The following is a 19127-nucleotide window of genomic DNA, read 5'->3' as shown; positions in this document are numbered from 1 at the left end:
CTAAATATGTATATGTACGCATATCTTTAAATATATATATGTATATTAATCTGGCCCGATCTTAGCTACAAAATTATGTTCTGTTGTCTTTTGAGTCAGATCTTTTTTTTTTTTTATTTTTGGATTGAGTAAAGCGCGTGAGAGAGATAACTTTGATGGCCATAATGAACAGCAGGAAGAGCGCGAGAGCGTGAGTGAGAGAGAGAGAGAGCTGGGGGCCCTTATCCCGAATTAGTTGAGGCTGGGACTTTGGTAGGCGGAGCTGCAGCACGCTTCACGCTTGATTTTCATGTGCCTGTTGTTGTTTGGCCATAGAGAGAAAACACGCACACACACACACGCACACTTATAGCGACACAAAAACAGATGAGGAAAATGCTTTTCAATTTATTTTTAAGTACGAAAATAATTTTGTTGTTTTTTGCTTTTTTTTGTTTTTGCTCACGCAAAATAGAAGCAAAAACAACAAGCGGTAAAAATAAGGCACGACACACGCCCGTCTCGCTGTCGTCGGCTAAGATCCTCCGCCCCCCTGCAGCTCCTGATCGTATGCTATATATATGTATATATAAATATATATATATATGCTGGTTTGTCGTCGTGTGAAATATATTGGAGACAAACGGGCACTTTTTATATGTTAGCTGCAAAAATTAAGTTTCAGTACGGCGCAGGTTTGCGAAAAGATCGCAGCGCAGCGAAGTGCACACTGCAAATTGTTTTCTTTTTTGGCCTAAACTAACGGTAGACGTGTACGAGACGCGCCCACACACACACACACACACACACATACACATATGTATCTATAAAATATATATATGCTCATTCATAATTAGTTTTCAATACAGAAAAAAGCCAGCAAAAAAAAAGAAGAAACTGTGAACTTTTTGCAAATTCTCGCGCTGTCTCTGCGTGTGTTCGCGCGTGTGTGTGTGTTAAGTGGATTTCAGGTGTGCGTGCCTGTGCGTGTGTGCGTATGTGTGTGCCTAGCTCCAGTTGATATCTGTCAATTGGCATTCCAACTAGACGACCGCCGCATTCTTTGCTGTCATGTGCGAAATTCCTTCACTTGATTAGACCCGGCGACCCGGTTCGATTCGTTTCGTTTCGGTTCGGTTCGGTGCGTTGCGGTTCGGTTCGTATCCTCTCTCTCTGGCTCTCTCCATTTTTTGTTGTTGTTGTTGTTATTGTGTTTTTTATTTGGGCTCGGTCCTTTTTTGCGGTCTCGTGGTCTTTCATCGATTTACGCAGGAATTCGCTGAATTTACGTTTGCTCAATGTCAAATTGGCGTTCGACTTTGGTATGCGATACACAAAATACACTACGAATACAGCTGCAGTAGAGTATAAGTGTCTGCTTCTTCTTCTTCTTCGGCTAACCGAAGTGTTAATGCTCTTTTGAACTGCTAGAAAACCAAAAACAGCTAAAAACTATTTCTTGTGATATATTTAAATATATATATATTAGGTTAAAATATCGAAACAAACTGAAACGAAATTTTGTATAAAAATATATATATAAATATTAAAAGAATTGTATATTAATAGGCCTAAATAAAAGTCTTTAGCAAATTTAGAAGCATTCTTATAGCCAACACATAGCATGGATAAGGCTGTCGACTCAAACTTCTCTCAGGGAATTTTTTAGAATTTAGCATTTCACTGGTAAAAAATACGTTCAGAGAAAAACTGTAAAGAAATGTAAAAAAATTAAAAAATAGTCAAAAAGTAAATCATAAAAAAATTAAACATACAAAAAATATATAAAATAAATAAAATAATAAGTCAAGATAAAAATAAAGCTTGAAAATATTCAGAGAAAAAAGAAAAGAAGTAAAGAAATGTTAAAAATAAGTGAAAAAACAGTCTGAAAAGAAATCATAAACTAAAAATGTATACAAAAAAAAAAAATAAATAAAAATGATTAATGCCAAGAAATATATTTAAAAAAAAAAAAACAAAAATCTTAAAGAAATGTTAAAAAAATTTTAAAAACCTTCAAAAAATAAATCATAAAATAAAAATATAAAAAATAAAATAATCGTTTAAATAAATAAAAACAATTAAATTATGAAAAAAAATTTTAGAAGAAAACAACCAATAAAAGTTTAAAAATTGTGAAATAATATTCAAAAATTAAATAAAATAAGAATAATAAAAGAAAAAAATTCTAATTACCCTAATATTTTATAAACTGAAAATTTGAATAGATAATTTTAGCATATAGCAACTGTTTTTGTATATTGAGGTTGTTTGTATAGAATTAAATTTTTTTTAATTAAATCAAACAATAAAAAACTAGCTCTCTCGTATGTCTAACCGTTCATATATGATCATAGACTCTATAACCAATAGTTTCTCTCTGCAACTAATTGCTCTTTGACTTTGACGTTATACCCTTGGTTAGATTACTTAAAAGAAATACAACTGGCATTATCTGCGACTTGATGCAACTAACAAATGACACAGGCTGTTATCGATAACATTTTGTTATCGCTGCACATTGCTACAAGTATTTTTCTCTCACTTTTCTTTTGGCTACCCTTTATTGTAGCTGCGTCTCGCTCGCTCTCGGCCAAATTCCTGCGTTTGCGTCTGTTTCGCTTTTTGCCACCGAAATAAATTCAAGAATTTAGCGACTTGTTTAAAAATAAACTGGAATGTTTTTTTTCTCAGTTTAATAGTTGTTGTTTTTTTTTTTTTTTTTTTTTTGAATTAGCTAAAAACGCCTATGGCCGAAGAGTTTTTGTTGTTTAGCAGGGCGAAATATGGTATTTCCGGTCAAGTTGTTGGATTTGTTTTGGCAATACAAATGCAAATTGCTTTTGACACACTGTGCGGCTAAGAGTAGCACTTGTCAGCACTTTTTCAGCTTCTTCTTCTTCGCCGTCTTCTTCTGTAGACGTAAGGGGTTTATACACTTATTAATTATGGGTCTGAGCGAGTTTTTATGATCGCGCATAAATTGCAACTGAACGTTGATCCCAGAACCAGAAGCACAAGCAGGAGTCCGTGACGTGATAAAAAAAACAACGGACAGACGAATACAGAGGCGGAGACAGAGACAGAGGCAGAGGCTGCAGCGGGCGCAAATGGAGAGGCAATCAAATAAATTGCAAAAACAACAAACACAAAAAGGAGATCAACACAAAAATATATTGCAAGAAACAGTAGCCGCGTCTCACTTGAAGTGGAGTGGAGTGGACTGGAGTGCAGAGGTGAACGGGGTGCACACGGGAGACAATAACATTTGTAGCCGCTGATTATAATGATGATGCTGATGATGATGAGGCTGAGTGCTGCTGTTTCATGGCACTGGCATTTCAATAAGAAAAAACAAACAGAAGTAAATCAAAATTTTAATGCGCCAAAATTAAAATACTCTGTTGAAATATAAGCAATAAATTTAAAAAATATAAATAATAATAGTAAATAATAAATAATAATATAAATAATAATAATATTAGTTGTCCTAAGTGCAAGGAAAAGTAGACTGCGTAGGAAACGTAGACTCAGCTCAGGCAGAAAAGGCTCAGCTGAGAAGACCTCATGCCTATAACATCATCTGATCATATATCTATATATATACATATATATATATATACAATTATTTATATAGCCTCCTTCATCAAGTCAAAGTTATACTCGGCAGGGCATTAAAAAAAAACTTAAACTTAAGTCTGGCCATAAAATTTGAGTTGAGTATGGAAATGAAATTGAGTTTTTTAAGCTGCCGCGACTTTTGGCTTTGTTTTGCTGTCGATCAACTGTGCAGCTGCCCCGACCCCTGCGCCAGCTCTCAACTGTTTGTTTGTGCCTCAATCTGTGTCTGAGACAGTCATATCAAAGTGAAATGCCAGCGATCTGGCTGCATATTAAGCGAAGCAGCCAACTAGTCAAAATGTCTATCCAACTGTCTTCCACTCTGTCTGTCCGTCTGTGACTCCAATGACAATTAGTGAGCAAAACAGCAGCTAAAGTCTGTAGAGACTGGCAGAGAATTGTTGCTGTCTCTATATCGAAATCGTGCATCATGAATATAAAATGCCAGGCAAAAGTCATTCCACCTTTTATTTCTCGTTGCTGCAGAGGGACAGACAGAAGCAAAACAGCAAAACAGCAAAGCAGCAACTATGCCATTAATTTAGCTACTTTAATTTTAGCCTATTTTTGTTGTCGCTTGTAATCTTTCGTCATATAACAGCAACAACAACAATGCAACAGGCGTGGCAAGCAGAGTGGATAGACATAAGCAAAGACCTAAGCATAAGCCATCCGTGGGGGACAATGCTGTTGTCTATGTGTGCTTTGTTGTTGTTGCATTTTATATATTTAGCAAACAAATAAGAATGTTGCTTCTAGCGGCTATGACCAACTGCTTGACTCTCGCTCGTCGAAAAGTTGGTCAAACTTTGAAGTAACTCAAAATTGATCTAATCTGAAGTTTTTTCTCATATGCCACGCCCTTCGCAGGCCCATTTTGTTTCCATATCCTAAATCCCATGGCAAATCCAGCCAACTACAATAAAAGGTGGCCACAAAACCCATATACTCTCTTTTCAAAGAAGAGCGAGTGTATGAAAACGCACGCAACGTGGATGATAATAAAAGTGAAGTCTACGCGAAGTGCAACATAAATTTGTGCAATATATTGCGCATACGCACCGTTTGCCGTGCGCTTGTTTTCTGTGTCTTGGCAAAGAGTGCCGACACACACACACACACGCGCGCGCACACACATGTTGCGTTATTTATGCCCGCGTCTGTTGCTGATCAACAGCCACATACCCTTTGCTTAGGCCCCCCTTTCCCCACCAGAAGTGCCTTGCTTTGGGCAAAGTTCTGGGCGGGAGATGTTGGGAAATCATGTTGCGACAGAAACATTGTAACAGGGACAGACGACAACAACCAAGACGAAAACAAAAACAAAGGAAGCAGTCCCAAGAAAAAATACAACAAAAAATAACAACTCAAAAGTGGGCGACCACACAACAGCGTGCACTGAGAGAAAATTCTGTGCCACATTGAGTCGGCTGTGGCAGGGCTTAAGGCTATTTTAGATATAGAATTCTTACAGTATTAGTGTAACGGAAGTTAACACAAAGTTTACTTGCAGCACTTAAGACAAAGAAAACTAAGTTTTGATTTAGCAATCAAGCATCAAGTATACGACACGTTAAATGACGCTTAAGAAACGTTTAAAACTGTGTAATATTCGACTAGAAATATTTGTTTGTTACTTGTTTATTACACGTTTACAATAAAGGTGCCTTAAATATTCAGGCATAAAAATTCGTGTTTCACACACGATGTATATTACGTATACGTCGTGTATTGTGTGAACAAAGCTTAGCTATGAAAATAATTTAAAAAGCTATAATTTTTAATCAAAGCAAAAATAGTTAATTTATAGACTCTTTTAGTTCATCTATCATTTTATAAAAAAAATTTAAAAAACTAGCCCTTTTTTTACATTTTTTTTTAAATAATCAAAATAAAAAAAATCTGTTAAATGAAAACTAGAAATATATTATAAAAATTTAAAAAATAAATAGAAAAAGTAGCCTCAATTCTTTACTCAGCATTTACTTTTTAGTTTGTGTACCTTATAAAAATGTAAACTATTTAAGCACTGAATCTGCATATTAAATGTTTCCAACTTTTATTAAAATGTTTATAATAAAAAATGTCTAGAAATAGTAATCGTCTTTCTTTGTTAAAGAAATATTTTTTATGAAAAATAAAATTTTGAACTATTTCACATTCTTATAAAGTTTACAGCCCAAAAAGTATGGCTAAAACAGTAAACTCCACATTAAAGATTTACATAAAATATAATTTTTTATTATTATTGAGGTAAAGAGTGATCTTAAGACTTGCAAGACTTTAGTAGCTTTTGTCAAGTTGGATTCTCATAGAGAATATTCCCATCCTCTCTCTTTCGCCCTCACTCCCAAATCATTCGCTTCAACTTTTACCTATTTGTTTGTTAACTCTTGTTCACTCTTCACCTTCATTTTAAACATATCTCGCTTTTTGTTTTCTTGTAAAATTCTTGCAGTCGCTGCGCATTGGGTCAGCTTTGTTGGGGCTTCAATTGATGTGGCACTGTGGTCGCCGTCGTCGAGTGCAGTGAACTATCCATTCGCATACAGTTGACGCTGTGGCCCCCACGCATTCAGCCAAAGGCGCCGCGGGGGCCCGCTGTACAAGCACATTGTTAGCGTTCAATTTAACGCTACTGGCAACAATCATATTGTGGTCGGCGCAAGCCCTCGCGGTGCCCATGCACAGACGCGCCAATAGTCCAGACTATGCCCAAAGGCAGAGTATTGCATACTTGCGGGCGCAGCAGGACAACAACAACGACAACAGCAACAACAACTTGAGCAAAATCTGTCGGACATGCGAGCAGAGCAACAGCAGCAGACGATTGTCAATGCAAGCATATCGCAAACGTATTGGAAACGTCGCAAGTGGAAACGCTGTCGGTGAAAGTGTATATAGTGGTGCGTACGATACGCTCAGCGTTTCGCACAGTGTATATAGTGCAAATAATAAGTTAGATTTAATTATAAACGGCAGCCAGAGCAAAGTGTCGCCCAAACATAATTCGCTGCCAGCCACAAATTTACCTAATAAATTACCAACAACGGCGGCAGCAGCAGCAGCAACAACGGCAACTGTTGCAACACGCGCCTATTTCTCGGTGCCCGTTTTCGCTATTGCCACGCCTCTTGAACGTCGCGCCGCGTCGCACTCGACTGCCATTGGGCCCTCGGCATTCGGTTCGCCCGCGTCCATGTTGCTGCCATATCAAATTAATCAACGTGCTACATTGTTGCAAGCAACGCAAACGGCAACAACAATTGCAACGACAACGGCTGCGCCTCATGTGCCAACAACAACAACAACAACAACACGCAACACTCTGCATGCTGCGCATCGAATTTTTAATCGTGATACAGTCCGAACAGCGACCAACGCATCACCTTTGACACCACAACAACAGCAGCAGCAGCAACAACAATCTACAACAACTCCAGCAACAACAACCACAGCACGAGTCGAATTCATACTCTATACAGAGCTCTACGAAGAGAATTCAGACATCGATACAACTACAACGAACAAGCAAAGCTTTTGGCATAAATACGGTGAGTAATATTACAGCACAGATGGATATAGCTCCTAGGATATATTATAATGCATATATACATATATATGTCTGCAATGCTTAACGAGCGGAAATATATTATAAATATACGAAATGCTACATAAATTCACCTGCGAAACTCTTATTCCATTTACTCTTAGACAAGAGAACGACCTACAAATGTATTTAGCCAAATAAATCTTTCATTAAATAAAAATTAAATTATTTATTTTATTTGTTTAACTGTCAACATTAAAATAAAAAAAAAGCTCTTTACCTTTAACTCACCTAACTTGGGAAAAACCTAAAAGATTTTCACAATTGATGGCATTTTCTTCTACATTTGTCCGCTTCATTTATTCAACTTTTAATTGTTTTACTTTATTTGGAAATCGTTTTCCGTATGTACTTACCTTTAAAAAATTTTAAAATTATAGTTTGGGAAAATATTAAGTTAAAAAAACTGATTTTTCCAATTTATTTTGCAATCATGTAAAAACATATTTAAGAAAATTATAATTTAAATAAAGATATAAATTATATATTATACAAAAAAGAAGTAAAAATTTTAAAAATATTTTATAATCTAAAAATACATAAGAAAAGTCAAATAAAATAAAAAGTAAAATTGTAAAATAAATTGTAAAAAATGTATATTTTAGTAAATGCGCACTCTGCAGTTTCTTGCAAATTTTTAAAATATTTAACTATTATTTTCTGCTAATTTCACTTTTTTATTTTTAATTTTTTTTGTTTTTAAAATTTGAAAATATAGAAATTTTTTAAATTAATTTTTAATATTTCTTCTTCACACAATTTGTTGGCGATTGTCGAAAAAATTATGCCTCTTTAAATAAATTGTACATATCAATAATATAAAGCCATATAAAGTTTATTTTTGAGTAACTCTCAATTTTGATTTTGATCTGAGAAGCTCAGTCCGAGCTTTAATATTGCATAAGTTATTCAAGGCGACACCAATTCTCATGATTCGTTATACGTGTTTTATATACTAAATCCACAGTATACTAGAGCCCATACACAAAGTTCTAATTTGCTTTTGTCATTGCCAACAATATCAATTACCGATCAGCTCCATGTTGCATCGACTGCTCAGCTTTAGCGTCACTTATTGAGCGGGGGAACTGTTGACTTGAGTTGCTATGAAGATGTAGATGTGGGTTTGCTCGAACACAGCTGCCGCTGGTTAACATAATTTTCGTGGGCATTTTTGCAACTCATTTTTGACTGCGAGCTAAAAAGAATAACAGCAGCAACAGCAACAACAACAACTACAACAGACGACCAATGCAAAAAAAAAAAACATAAAAATAAAAGAGAGCGCAAAAAAATAACAGAAAAAAAAGCTGAATACAACTTTTTCCAACGAATAAATTTCGAGTTTTCGATAGTCTCGGTCTGCCACAGACTGTGTCGTTGTCGACGTTGCTGTTGCTGTTGCTGGTCGTCCAGACAGACGGAGACCTGGCCAGCAACAACAACAACAACAACAACAACTTGCAGTCTGAGTAGCTGCGCTCTACGTGGGCTCCAACAGCGTCAGACTGTCTGGTATGCCACGCTCTCACTCTTGCCACAGTGTGTGTGTGCGTTGTAGTATGTGTAACGGCACTACGTTTCGTGATTGCCACATGTGGCTCCTTCTCTGTCTGTGTGCAGTTGTCGCTGCGTTGTCTGACTGTGTCTGGCCTCTGTCTCTGCCCCTCTCGCAGTCTGTGCTGCCATCTATCCATTTGCCTGTCTGTCCGTCCGTCTGTCTGCATCGTCTGACTGTGTAGGCGTCAGCCCCTCGTCATCATCATCATCATCATCATCACGAGCTGGCGCTCGCATTGGCCAATGCATAAAATTATACAGAGACATGACATGGTTTTGAATAATTAAGCGGAACGCCAAATGGCCTCCGCTGCCACGCCTTTCCACACACCCTTTTGACCATGCCTCTCAAAGGTCTGGCGACTTTTTGGAGAGCCAAACATGTGCATTGCATTGCCGGGATTGCTTAACACACACGCACACACCTAGCCTCCACATAGTTGTCATTTTACAACTCAATTTCCAAAGGATTAGAACTTCTGCCGCCTGAGTCCAAGGACTTAACTTTCAAGCTTTGGGGCCAAATGCATTTTGCACAGTTTTTGCAGCAGCCGCGGCGTTTGAGATAAAACCTAGTTAGTCGCATAATTTAGCTAAGCCTTAGTGATGTGTGCCTGAGTCCTGGAATGAATATATATAAATTAGATAGATATTTATAGCCTTATATATTTCAATTATGTGAAATCTCTTTTGTGTCACGGCACGACACGACACGACACGCTGTCAGCACTGACTGTTAGAAAGCATTGAACAACAATGACAGACATTATTGACAGCTGAGAATTGTTGGCTCATTTGAAACAAGCTGGACACAGGTAAAATGTTTGCTGTTGCCACTGTTGCAGTTGCTTGGCTCTGCTCTGCTCTGCTCTGCTTCGAGCTGTCACAGTTGTCTGCTGTCTGCTGTCTGCTGTTTCCTGTTGCTGCGCGGCAGCCGCCACAGACAGCGTCTGTAGTCTAGACATAAGAGCAAGCTAAGGGGCCAGCCAAGCAGGGCCAAAGGAGCGAGAGGCGAGCGGCGAGCTTGCCAGCTCGAAGCTCAGGTGAAACCGTCTGTTTTGTCGTCTGTAAAGTTATGGCCTAAAGAGTTGTCGTTGTTGCCCGCTTTGGCGGTTCGCTGGTTACGCTGCCAACGGTGGTGCGGTGGTGCGGCGGTTGACAGCCTTAGATCAGAAGTGCAGTTGGCAGTTGATTTATGGCGGCGTTGAGTGCCTTTATGCGCACCTCAAATATGACAGAAGGCGTTGCAAGAGCGAGCAACAAAACACAAAACGTATAAAAAAAAAACATAAAAATACATAAAACCTGCCACAGAGTCGGCTCCTGCCAGCTGCCCCCTGCACTCTGCCACTGCTCGGGGCAGAACATTGACGGAAGTTGTCGTCCTTTTGCACCCTTTCCATTTGTTCGCTCTGTTCTGTTGTCCATTCACGCAACGAGCAAATTGTGGCAATTACCTGGTGCCACCAGTATCCCTTACCTCTTGCCCCCTACCCTGTTGGCTCTGGCCTGTGTCGCATATTTGCTTGCTCCACATTGCTGTCGTTCTTGTCGCACCATTGCCGCTGTCAAAGTTGCCGGCGTTGCATGCTCAGCGATGCGTGTCGACAGCATATCAAACATATCCACATCCATCCATCTGTCTGTCCACAACACACACACACACACACACACTCTCTGTGTGTGTGTTGAGCAGCCAAGCGCCTAACTGACCAGCGTCCATTATCAAGCCGACTGTCCCGTCGGCCACCCTTCCGCCTATATAAAGCTTTGTTTCGCAATAAATGTAATTACGTTTTCCAATTGTAGTCAAAATGTTAAAAGTGAGACTTAGAGAGAGTGGGAGACAGGGAGAGCGAGAGAGAGGGAGAGGGAGAGCTTGGCAGAGGGAGAGAGGGAGAGGAAGGGAAGGAGAGAGGAAAAGAGTGGAGAGGATCGGGAAGAGAGGGGAAGGAAGGGAGAGAGGAACGGAGGGAGAGAGGAACGGAGAGAGAGAGGAATGGAGAGAGCGGAACGGAGGGAGAGAGGAACAAAGGGAGAGAGGAACGGAGGGATAGAAGAACGGTGAGTGAGAGGATCGAAGTGAAAGACTGACGCAGATAAAGAGGGCTTGAGTAAGCTAGAGAGTTTGACGTATGAGGGAGTTCACGAAAATAAAATACCCTTTCCAATGCACGATATACATACATATATAAGAGGTACAGTCAGCACCCGTTAAGTTAAAAAATTAGCAAAACTTTCTTCACTTATCTATGATATTTTTTATGTGTTTCCATATATAACTAAATATTACAATCTCCATAAAACGAAGAACATTTTAGAGAACGTTTCAATAATATTGAATATATATTGCGACACACTCAGCCCTTGCCCAACACCTAGTCTAGCCTGTAGCTCGCCACAAAGAGTCAGACTTTTATTGACTCACATTAAAATATCAAACTGATGTTTCTTTTGCAGTTTGCTGCCATACGCACTCTTAAAAAATTATATTGAACAAATAAAATTTATATTCTAAAACTTCTCAATTCACAACACTTAATATTCAGCACAAGAGCAAGCGATCTGCATGTACATTTCAGTAGTGAACAGCACAGGCAGGACTTGAGTACGTTAAATAGATTCGATCGCGAACGTAATCTGAGTAAGAAACAGAAAAAAAGAAGAGAGAAACTAGTCAAGAGAGTGAGAGGAGAGAGAGAGAGAGAGCAATAGAAGCTACAATCGTAATGTGAAGCAGATGAAAACGAATGATGCGAATGACGTCCATCGAGTCGAGCGCCAAAGCGAAAAGCCGAACCATGTTTGTGTAGAGGGAGGAGAGCTATAGGAGTCAGGGGCGCAAGGGGTGGCCGGCACAGGCACAGGCACAGGCACAGAAATTGCAACCGATAATAATTATTTTTATGGAGTCTAGTCTGTGTCTAGACGATTTTTTTTTCGTGCAGTTACTTCACTTGCCATTTGGCGAGCAGCAGGTCGGGTTCAGCTCTCGCTCTCGCTCTCGCTGTCGCTGTCGCTCCGACTGTGGTCTGCCGGAGTAGCTGACGGGCGGGGGTCTGCTACTGTGTCATTGTTTTCGCTTTGATTCCGATTTAACTGGTAAACTGGCATTTAACTGTTTCTCTTTGACAAACAAGACAGACGGGCAAGCGGCGGGGCGGCGTGTGGAAATGGCCAGACAGACAGAAAACTGTGCACCAAATAAAGCTGGAAGACAAGTAGAGTGCTTAGCCGGTAAGTGTGCACGACTAGCGGATACTCTGTGGCTGGGCTCTTGAATTTAAAGCTGTAAATTTATAGTTCAAATTTTATTAAATTAAGAATTGATGTTTTGTTAATATGCACCTGCATAAAAACGGGTAGACAGGTAAGATGGCTACAGCAGCGCGACTTTACTCGACTCCATATTCTGGCTGTAGCATTCAATGTCTCATAATCAATACATCTTTGCTACACTTACAGTACGTGTAGAGTAAAAAAAGCGAACAAACCGACTACAACTAGGCGGCGAGACAGACAGAAAGCCAAAAGATGCTTCCGTTTACAGTCGCCTACTTCAGTCAGTCCAGTTTCCTCATGTGAAAATATGCGCAACTCAAGCCAACTGCTGCAATTGCCGATGCAGCGGCTGTGACATCGTCGTTTGCATCTTCAGGTTGGCCACGTATTGTCCGTGTCTATAAATCTATATATGTAAATGCATATATATATAAACATATAAATCCTATTTGAATTTCTTATTTGAGTCCGAGTCATTGGATGGCAAATATCCAAAGCGTAAGCGCGCCTGCTCGTACAGCATAAAGGTGATTATCGTGTTCGGGCTGATGCGCAGCAGAGCCGGCACGAAGCCCTTGTAGAAAGCCAATGGACCCTGTTTCATTGTGTGAACAGCAACATCAGCCAGGCCTCTAAATTCACCTGGCGGTGCATTCATGTACGTTGTCTTCATCACATCGATCGGCTGCGTCATTATGGTGCCAATGAAACCGGCAATTGTTGATGTTAGGAAATGCAGGGGAAGTCCCTCCTTAATACCAACGTCACCCTTTAAAACCTGCTTAACCTGGTCATATGCGGCATTTGTGCCAATTGTTAATAGTATGGCCCGCGTTACTGCTGGTATGGTGCCTCGAAACAGACTCTTAAAGCCCTCTTCCTTCGCGATCCGATAAAGGCCATCAAAAACGTGTTTATAGCTGGGAAATGGTAGGATCTTATTAAAGCAGAGAGGCAGACAGAAAGAGAGATCTGTGAAACATATTTTAGTGCTCAAAGAAGCTAGCTGAAAATCGATTCTTATCGCTGGGCGTAAAATAGTCATCGATAAACTAGAGCTAGAAAATCTAGTCAAACAGTAGAATCTATTATTCATCAAACTAAATTAGATCGAAAACTTAGAGCTATAATTCGATATTTATCGATATAAATTACGTTATAAAAACTGTGACAAATATAAAAACTCTAGATCTGAACTACACCCCACTCAAATCGAATTGAATGGGTAAAACTTAATGCTAGACTCTTCTAGAGAGAGCAGAGAATCAATTGCTAATTAACTTCAATTCTATCAATATCTTATTCTGACTGCTGAGCAACAGCTTCGCCATCTCTGCTAACTGCCACTGCCTGATCTTGATCCAATTCAAGCAACCTTCAGTGATTAAAATCAATAGGTTGGTTTCATTGCTCACCCTCGACGCTCGGCCACCGGCAGCTTGGAATCGTTCTGCAGCCGCACTGTTACCACATCACCCGGCACGCCCAGTATTCCACCCAACAGACCCGCCCCCGCGGCCAATTGGAACTTTGCTGACATATTATTGGCGTCTACAAAGTTCTTACCATATTCGTACAGACCAAATCGGGCCGTGGTGTAGGTAAGCTGACGGAACCATGACGCCGAAATACCGCTGTAGAACCCCAGGAGTCCTAAAACAAGTTCATTTGGCATTGCATTTCCTTATTTCTTTATCACGCTTACCCGCATTCCTATATATGTTATTAATCAGTCGCGATACGGGCACCTTTTCAGACTGCGTCTGCAACTGAACCTTTACCAAATCTAGCGGATGTGTCGTCGTTACTGCCATCGCGGAACAAACCCCACCGGACCACCAACGTGGCAGTCGACTAGAATTTATGTCACCCATTCCACACAATAAAATACCGAAAAATTATTATAAAAAGTTTCGTAACAACGGAACGACCAAGACACGAAGTGTCATGTCTTACATTAAATTTGACTTAGCGAGCCAAAAGCAAACTTACTGTTGATTTAAACGTATTTTTATTTATATACATATAATGGATTTTGAAAAATAGACGTTGATTTCTGATACAAAGCTCATCCAACTAATTTTTAGCTAACATTTTGTAGAGGCATTTATTATACAGTTTTCACCAGGCTATATATATACTATATATAAATATTTTTTTTGTCAATCTGAAATCTTCTTTTTTTTAATTTTTCCTGTTATTATTGATAATTATTATTCAGCACCTTAAGACATAGTAGTAGTAGTAGGACAGACGGACGAATGGACAGACGGACGAATGGGCAGACGGACGAATGGGCAGACGGACGAATGGACAGACGGACGAATGGACTGACGGACGAATGGACAGACGGACGAATGGACAGACGGACTAATGGACAGACGAACAAACAAACGAACAGACGAGCAAAAGTTCAGGTGGGCGACGGACAAACGGACGAATGAAAGGATGAACGGATAGAAGGATGGATAGACGGACGGATAAACAACAAGATGGAAGGACGGACATACACACGGATGAATGGATGAATATACAGACAGATGGGCAAGCGTATAGACGGGAGGACGAACCAGCAGACGGAAGGACGAATAGATAGGCATAAGAACCAATAGATTGGCGTAAGGACGAACGCATTAACGAACAGTAAGACGGACATTGCATAAAACCAATATATTCTCATTAGCCATTTACCCACCCCAGAATTGAAGGGAAATCGAATTAGAAATTTCACGCATTTTCTTCGAGTGCAGCACGACGCATGTTGTGTCGTGGGCATTTGTGGCGACAGCTTTCACTTTTCTTGTAGTTGGTCTTCTGGTATTTCGCATTGCTGCATCTGCCGCAGCTCTCAACCGCTGCGATATTATGTTATTATGGCAATTATAGTTACGACACGATTCGCGCTCTTTCATGTGGCGGCATCTATGGCATTTTTTGAATGTGCACAGATTTGCTCGCCGCGATAAGAGAGCGATGCGAAAGCTGATGCCGAGCTGATGCCGCATTGCAATTACAAACATTTTAATGCAATTAACACACACGCACACCTGTGTGTGTCTGTGTGTGTGTGTGTCTGTGCTTTGGTAGGGGAAACGCTTCGCTGCTCATTTGCCTGGCCGATTGCAATTCGAAACGCGGCGGCATCGCCAAAAGACAAGCTCAAACTTCACAAAAAAAAAAAAAAAAACAGCAACAAAAACAAAAACAAAAACAACTTCAAAGCGTTTGCGACATCTGTGCGTGTGTCAGTGTCGATTTCAACCCACTATGCTGCAGCACCACCACCACCAAGGTTTGCCTCTGTGAGGTTTGCCGCCCTGGTCTGCTATCAGTGTACCAGATACGTCCTCTTCGATGTCGTCGTCGTCGTCGTTGTCCTCGTCTTCGGGCTTCGTCTTCTTTGTAGTTGCCGCATTGCACTTCTTTGCAATGTCTTGCTCTCTCCCTCCCTCTCTCTTTCTCTCTCGCTGTTGGCCAAGTCTAACGAGCCAGTTGACCAAGCTGGTAATAAGGGCCAGTTGGACATGCCACAGGCCGCAATATGGTTACAACATGTCAGCGTTCACATTCATGTCCACCTCCAGTGGCAAATGCAATCAGTTTGCGCTTCATTTCACCCAAAGGGCTCTTCACTTGGCGTATTGTCTTAATTATGGCTAGCTTGTGTGTGCACAACAAGGGGTCAATGGGTTAAAGGGGGCTGACGTATTTCCAGCAAACGAGTTGAAACGGAAAACTGAAAATTAGCTACACGATCCCTGGAGCAAGGCTAAGCTAATCGATACCAGAGATATTTTTTGGGTAAATAGATAAGCTATGCATATAGACGAAAAAAAGTAGATGAAGTGCATGTTCGCGGTCTTAAATTAGTTAAGTTGGTTTGGACATATCTTAAGAGGGAGTTACTTAACTTACAAATTTTGAAACTCTAACAAAACTTTATGCTGTCCTTCCAAGCCGCAGTACGCCTGTATACATAATTTTGTTTAAGTCCCAGAGTCCCAGAGCTAAGCAAAGGCTCTAAAAATGCATTAGATACAGTCGATGTCAATTAAGTATTTTTGTCATTATTTATCAAATTTGTTGTATCATCAAAATGGATTGAGCTCCATATGCGATATATTTACATTTACATTTTCTATTCGTGCTCAATTGAGATAATAGCTGAGGTGCCACTTAAGTGATTAAATGAACTGATGATGCGTATACGTTATTTTTGACTAACTGGAGCTTGATGCGTATCGCTAATGAAATTGTACGCTTTTTGGCGCAATTTAAATGTGAATCAAATAGCGAAGTTTGGGTAGCAGAACTTTTTTGTAAAACATTAATTGGCTACCTAACGAAAAGCTCTGATTGGCGCAGCTGGCGTAAGCCGACAGGCTCAAGAGCAAAGCCACAAAGTCCGCCAGCTAAATTACGCAAGCCAGCAGGCTAGAAAGAGAGAGAGAGAGAGTGGGAGAGTGGGCGAGTCAGTTGCTGTCCAGAGTAAACTATTTACCCAAGCGATTAGCTGTCGCTTCACCTGACTTGGCTGCTTGAGCAGCATTCGGGCCAGACTCTGGGGACATGCCGTGAACCGAAGTGAAAACAATTTCATATTCAATGTCATTAGAGAACAGAAATTCCAAGTACACTTAATATTATTAAAAACTGAAGGCGCAAACCCTGTAGATTAATAGACATCATGTTTATGCTCTTTAATTTATTTGCACACAGAAATTTCACAAATATTTTATGAGCCGTGTTAAATTCTTGCCTTAAGATATTTTCAAATAAAGATGAACCTTGCTCGCCTCAGCATTGTAGACAAAGAACGTTACTACGATGACATAGTCGCCATGCGGTATGGGCAGAAATCGGCTGAACAACAAGTCATGATTGCCCGTATAGACCTTGTCGATGATAATGTCATGCTAAGTGAGCAGAAGAAGTTAGTGTTATGTAAGTGGCGCAGTTGAGCTACTCACATCATAGGGACACGTGTGATTGATGTTGGAGCGATCTTTGAAGGTATTGTAATACGAGATCAAAATTGGATTTGTCGGATTCTTTAGAAATTTGCACGCATCAAACGATTTGATTATTATAAAGGGCTTAAAGCCATTGTTATTGCGCATGCACTGCAAGTTCACCTGTTGGCCAGAAGTTGACATATTTAGAGAGGATCTTCATTCGCCACAGTCGACGTGCCGCTTACCGTTACATTGTCTATGGATTTCGGAAAGATTTTCGCATAGATGCTGATGTACTTGTGGGTGCGATTGACCGCCTTAATTTGGCAATACTGAAACTCTCCAATCTTGTTATTCGTGAAGTTGCACTTCAGATTCGTAAATGTCACGTGTGCCATGATGCACTGCAAATTGAGAAAGAGTTTCAGAGTCGCAGCTGCTGTCGGACTGCATGGATTTCGCTTACCATTAGGCAACAACTCAGGGAGGAGCAAAAGAGCAACCATCTCAACATGCTGTGAAATCGAATATGAAACGAAGCTTCAAAATGTTATCGTTCCATAGGCCATTCAAAGTCAGTGCAATTAATACGAAATTCATTGTTCGATTCGCGTTTACACGGTGATTAAACGCAATTATAATAGAATTATCTAAAATCAAGAGATTATTCTATATAATATATAAAAACTCAATACTCTCAAAGAGTTTGACGCCCTTATTGATTCAAGCGGATGCAATTAATATACGCAGAGTTTTTTTGTTAGCAGAGTGAAGGGCAAAGTCGAAGATATTGTGAAAATATACAAAGGTAAAATGCTGGCCAGCCAAGAGCTCGAAACGAGTCCAGACTAAAAGAATTTTATTGGCCTTCACTTAACGCTCATAAATTTGTCTGCCGCGAAAGCGGCTGCTGCTGCGAGACGAAAATAACAACAAGATGTGGGTAAGAGAGGCAAAGGCAAAGGCAAAAGGCAAAGATGCAAGACACAATGCGGTTGATATGCGACGTTTCCGCACGCCGTGAACTGGTTCCCAAATGGACTTGGAGACAACAGGCCAGATGTGCGTGTATCTGGCTGCGTGGTGTGTGTGTGAGTGGGTGTGTGTAAAAAAGTGCTATTAAAGTGGCATGTTACATGGCTATGCAAGCCACCTGCAGCAGAGTATGCGAGCCACCCTTTTCTTGTTACGACCTCGGGTTAAACGTCGCTTCACGCATAAATCTGATCAAAAGCGAAAAAAAAGACAAAGATGAAGACGAAGACGCAGCCGTTGCAGCCAGCCAGCCAGCTTTGGGCAACAACAATTTTTGTCTGGGCCAATTGCAGTCAACAGCCACAGCAGCAGCGGCAGCAGCGGCAGCTGTGCTAAAAATAGCCATGGAGTCATGTTGGTCAAGTTTGCTGCTTCGACTGGCATTCGCGTTGGTAACGTTAGTCTGGCTTTCAGCTCTGATCGCGTTTCGTGCGTCATTGCATGCACACACACACACCAACACCAACACACACGTGTCTCACAAGGCGTTGCACCTTTGTACAAAGGTGCATTGATCGCTTGTCTTGTCTGTTGCTGCAGCCAGATTCGCGCTTCGCCATGCGGTCGTTGCCTCAGCGTCAGCTCTCAAAAATTATTGTTGTATTTAAGGTATTTATGTGCATATCTGTGGCCCAGCCATAAAAAGAAAATAAGACAAGCCACAAAGAAGAGAGAAAATTGTGAATTTCACATTGCCGAACAGCAAAATACTCTCCATGGCAGACAAAGAGTTTTGAAAACAAATTCGTTGTCAAATTGGATTTGCATAATAAATTATAGCATGAAATCTAGGCTATATATCTATATATATATATAATAAATATCTATGACAATAAGTGAAGTAGCAGCAGCAGGTCTAGACATACTGCTGTCTGCTAGGCAGACAGACAGAGTTCATTTAGATAGTTTCTCTCAGTCTGCCTGGCAGTTTGTTATTTAACTGTCAATTTGCATTTTATTCTCTCAAAAATGTGTACAAAACAAGTGCATAATTAACGCCGTAAATAGCTTGTGTTAGGGTATAAATAAGAGTCAACAAAATGAAACTGAAAAGTGCGTTCATTGAACGCGCAACGAAAGCT

The 19127-nt window shown here is 40.2% G+C and overlaps 3 protein-coding genes across 3 annotated transcripts in view; 1 reads left to right on the top strand and 2 right to left on the bottom strand.

The window, feature by feature from the left end:
- Window positions 1-6166: 6166 nt before the first annotated feature.
- Window positions 6167-19127, top strand: part of LOC111600504 — a gene marked incomplete at its 3' end in the record, with an annotated part of 57140 nt that continues 44179 nt past the window's right edge. Inside the window, exon 1 of the mRNA XM_030223769.1 lies at window positions 6167-7157. Coding sequence (XP_030079629.1) covers window positions 6287-7157 — 871 coding nt within the window. The remainder of the gene's footprint in view (window positions 7158-19127) is intronic.
- On the bottom strand, window positions 11276-14139 carry LOC111600474 (mitochondrial dicarboxylate carrier). The gene is made up of 4 exons (XM_023316585.2): window positions 13761-14139; window positions 13471-13708; window positions 12122-12975; window positions 11276-12062 (listed from the first exon to the last, which is right to left on the bottom strand). Exons 1-3 carry the CDS (start codon window positions 13927-13929, stop codon window positions 12501-12503), a joined length of 882 nt encoding a protein of 293 aa, XP_023172353.1. The 5' UTR covers window positions 13930-14139; the 3' UTR covers window positions 11276-12062; window positions 12122-12500.
- On the bottom strand, window positions 16806-18700 carry LOC111600475. Its single transcript, XM_023316586.2, has 3 exons — window positions 17256-18700; window positions 17026-17190; window positions 16806-16971 (listed from the first exon to the last, which is right to left on the bottom strand). Exons 1-3 carry the CDS (start codon window positions 17514-17516, stop codon window positions 16816-16818), a joined length of 582 nt encoding a protein of 193 aa, XP_023172354.2. The 5' UTR covers window positions 17517-18700; the 3' UTR covers window positions 16806-16815.

This window comes from Drosophila hydei, unplaced genomic scaffold (assembly GCF_003285905.1).
Source record: "Drosophila hydei strain 15085-1641.00,03,60 unplaced genomic scaffold, DhydRS2 tig00000283-arrow-arrow-pilon, whole genome shotgun sequence".
Taxonomy (NCBI): Eukaryota; Metazoa; Arthropoda; class Insecta; order Diptera; family Drosophilidae; genus Drosophila; species Drosophila hydei.
The sequence above is the reverse complement of the archived record's forward strand: the minus strand, read 5'-3'. Positions and strand labels throughout refer to the sequence as shown.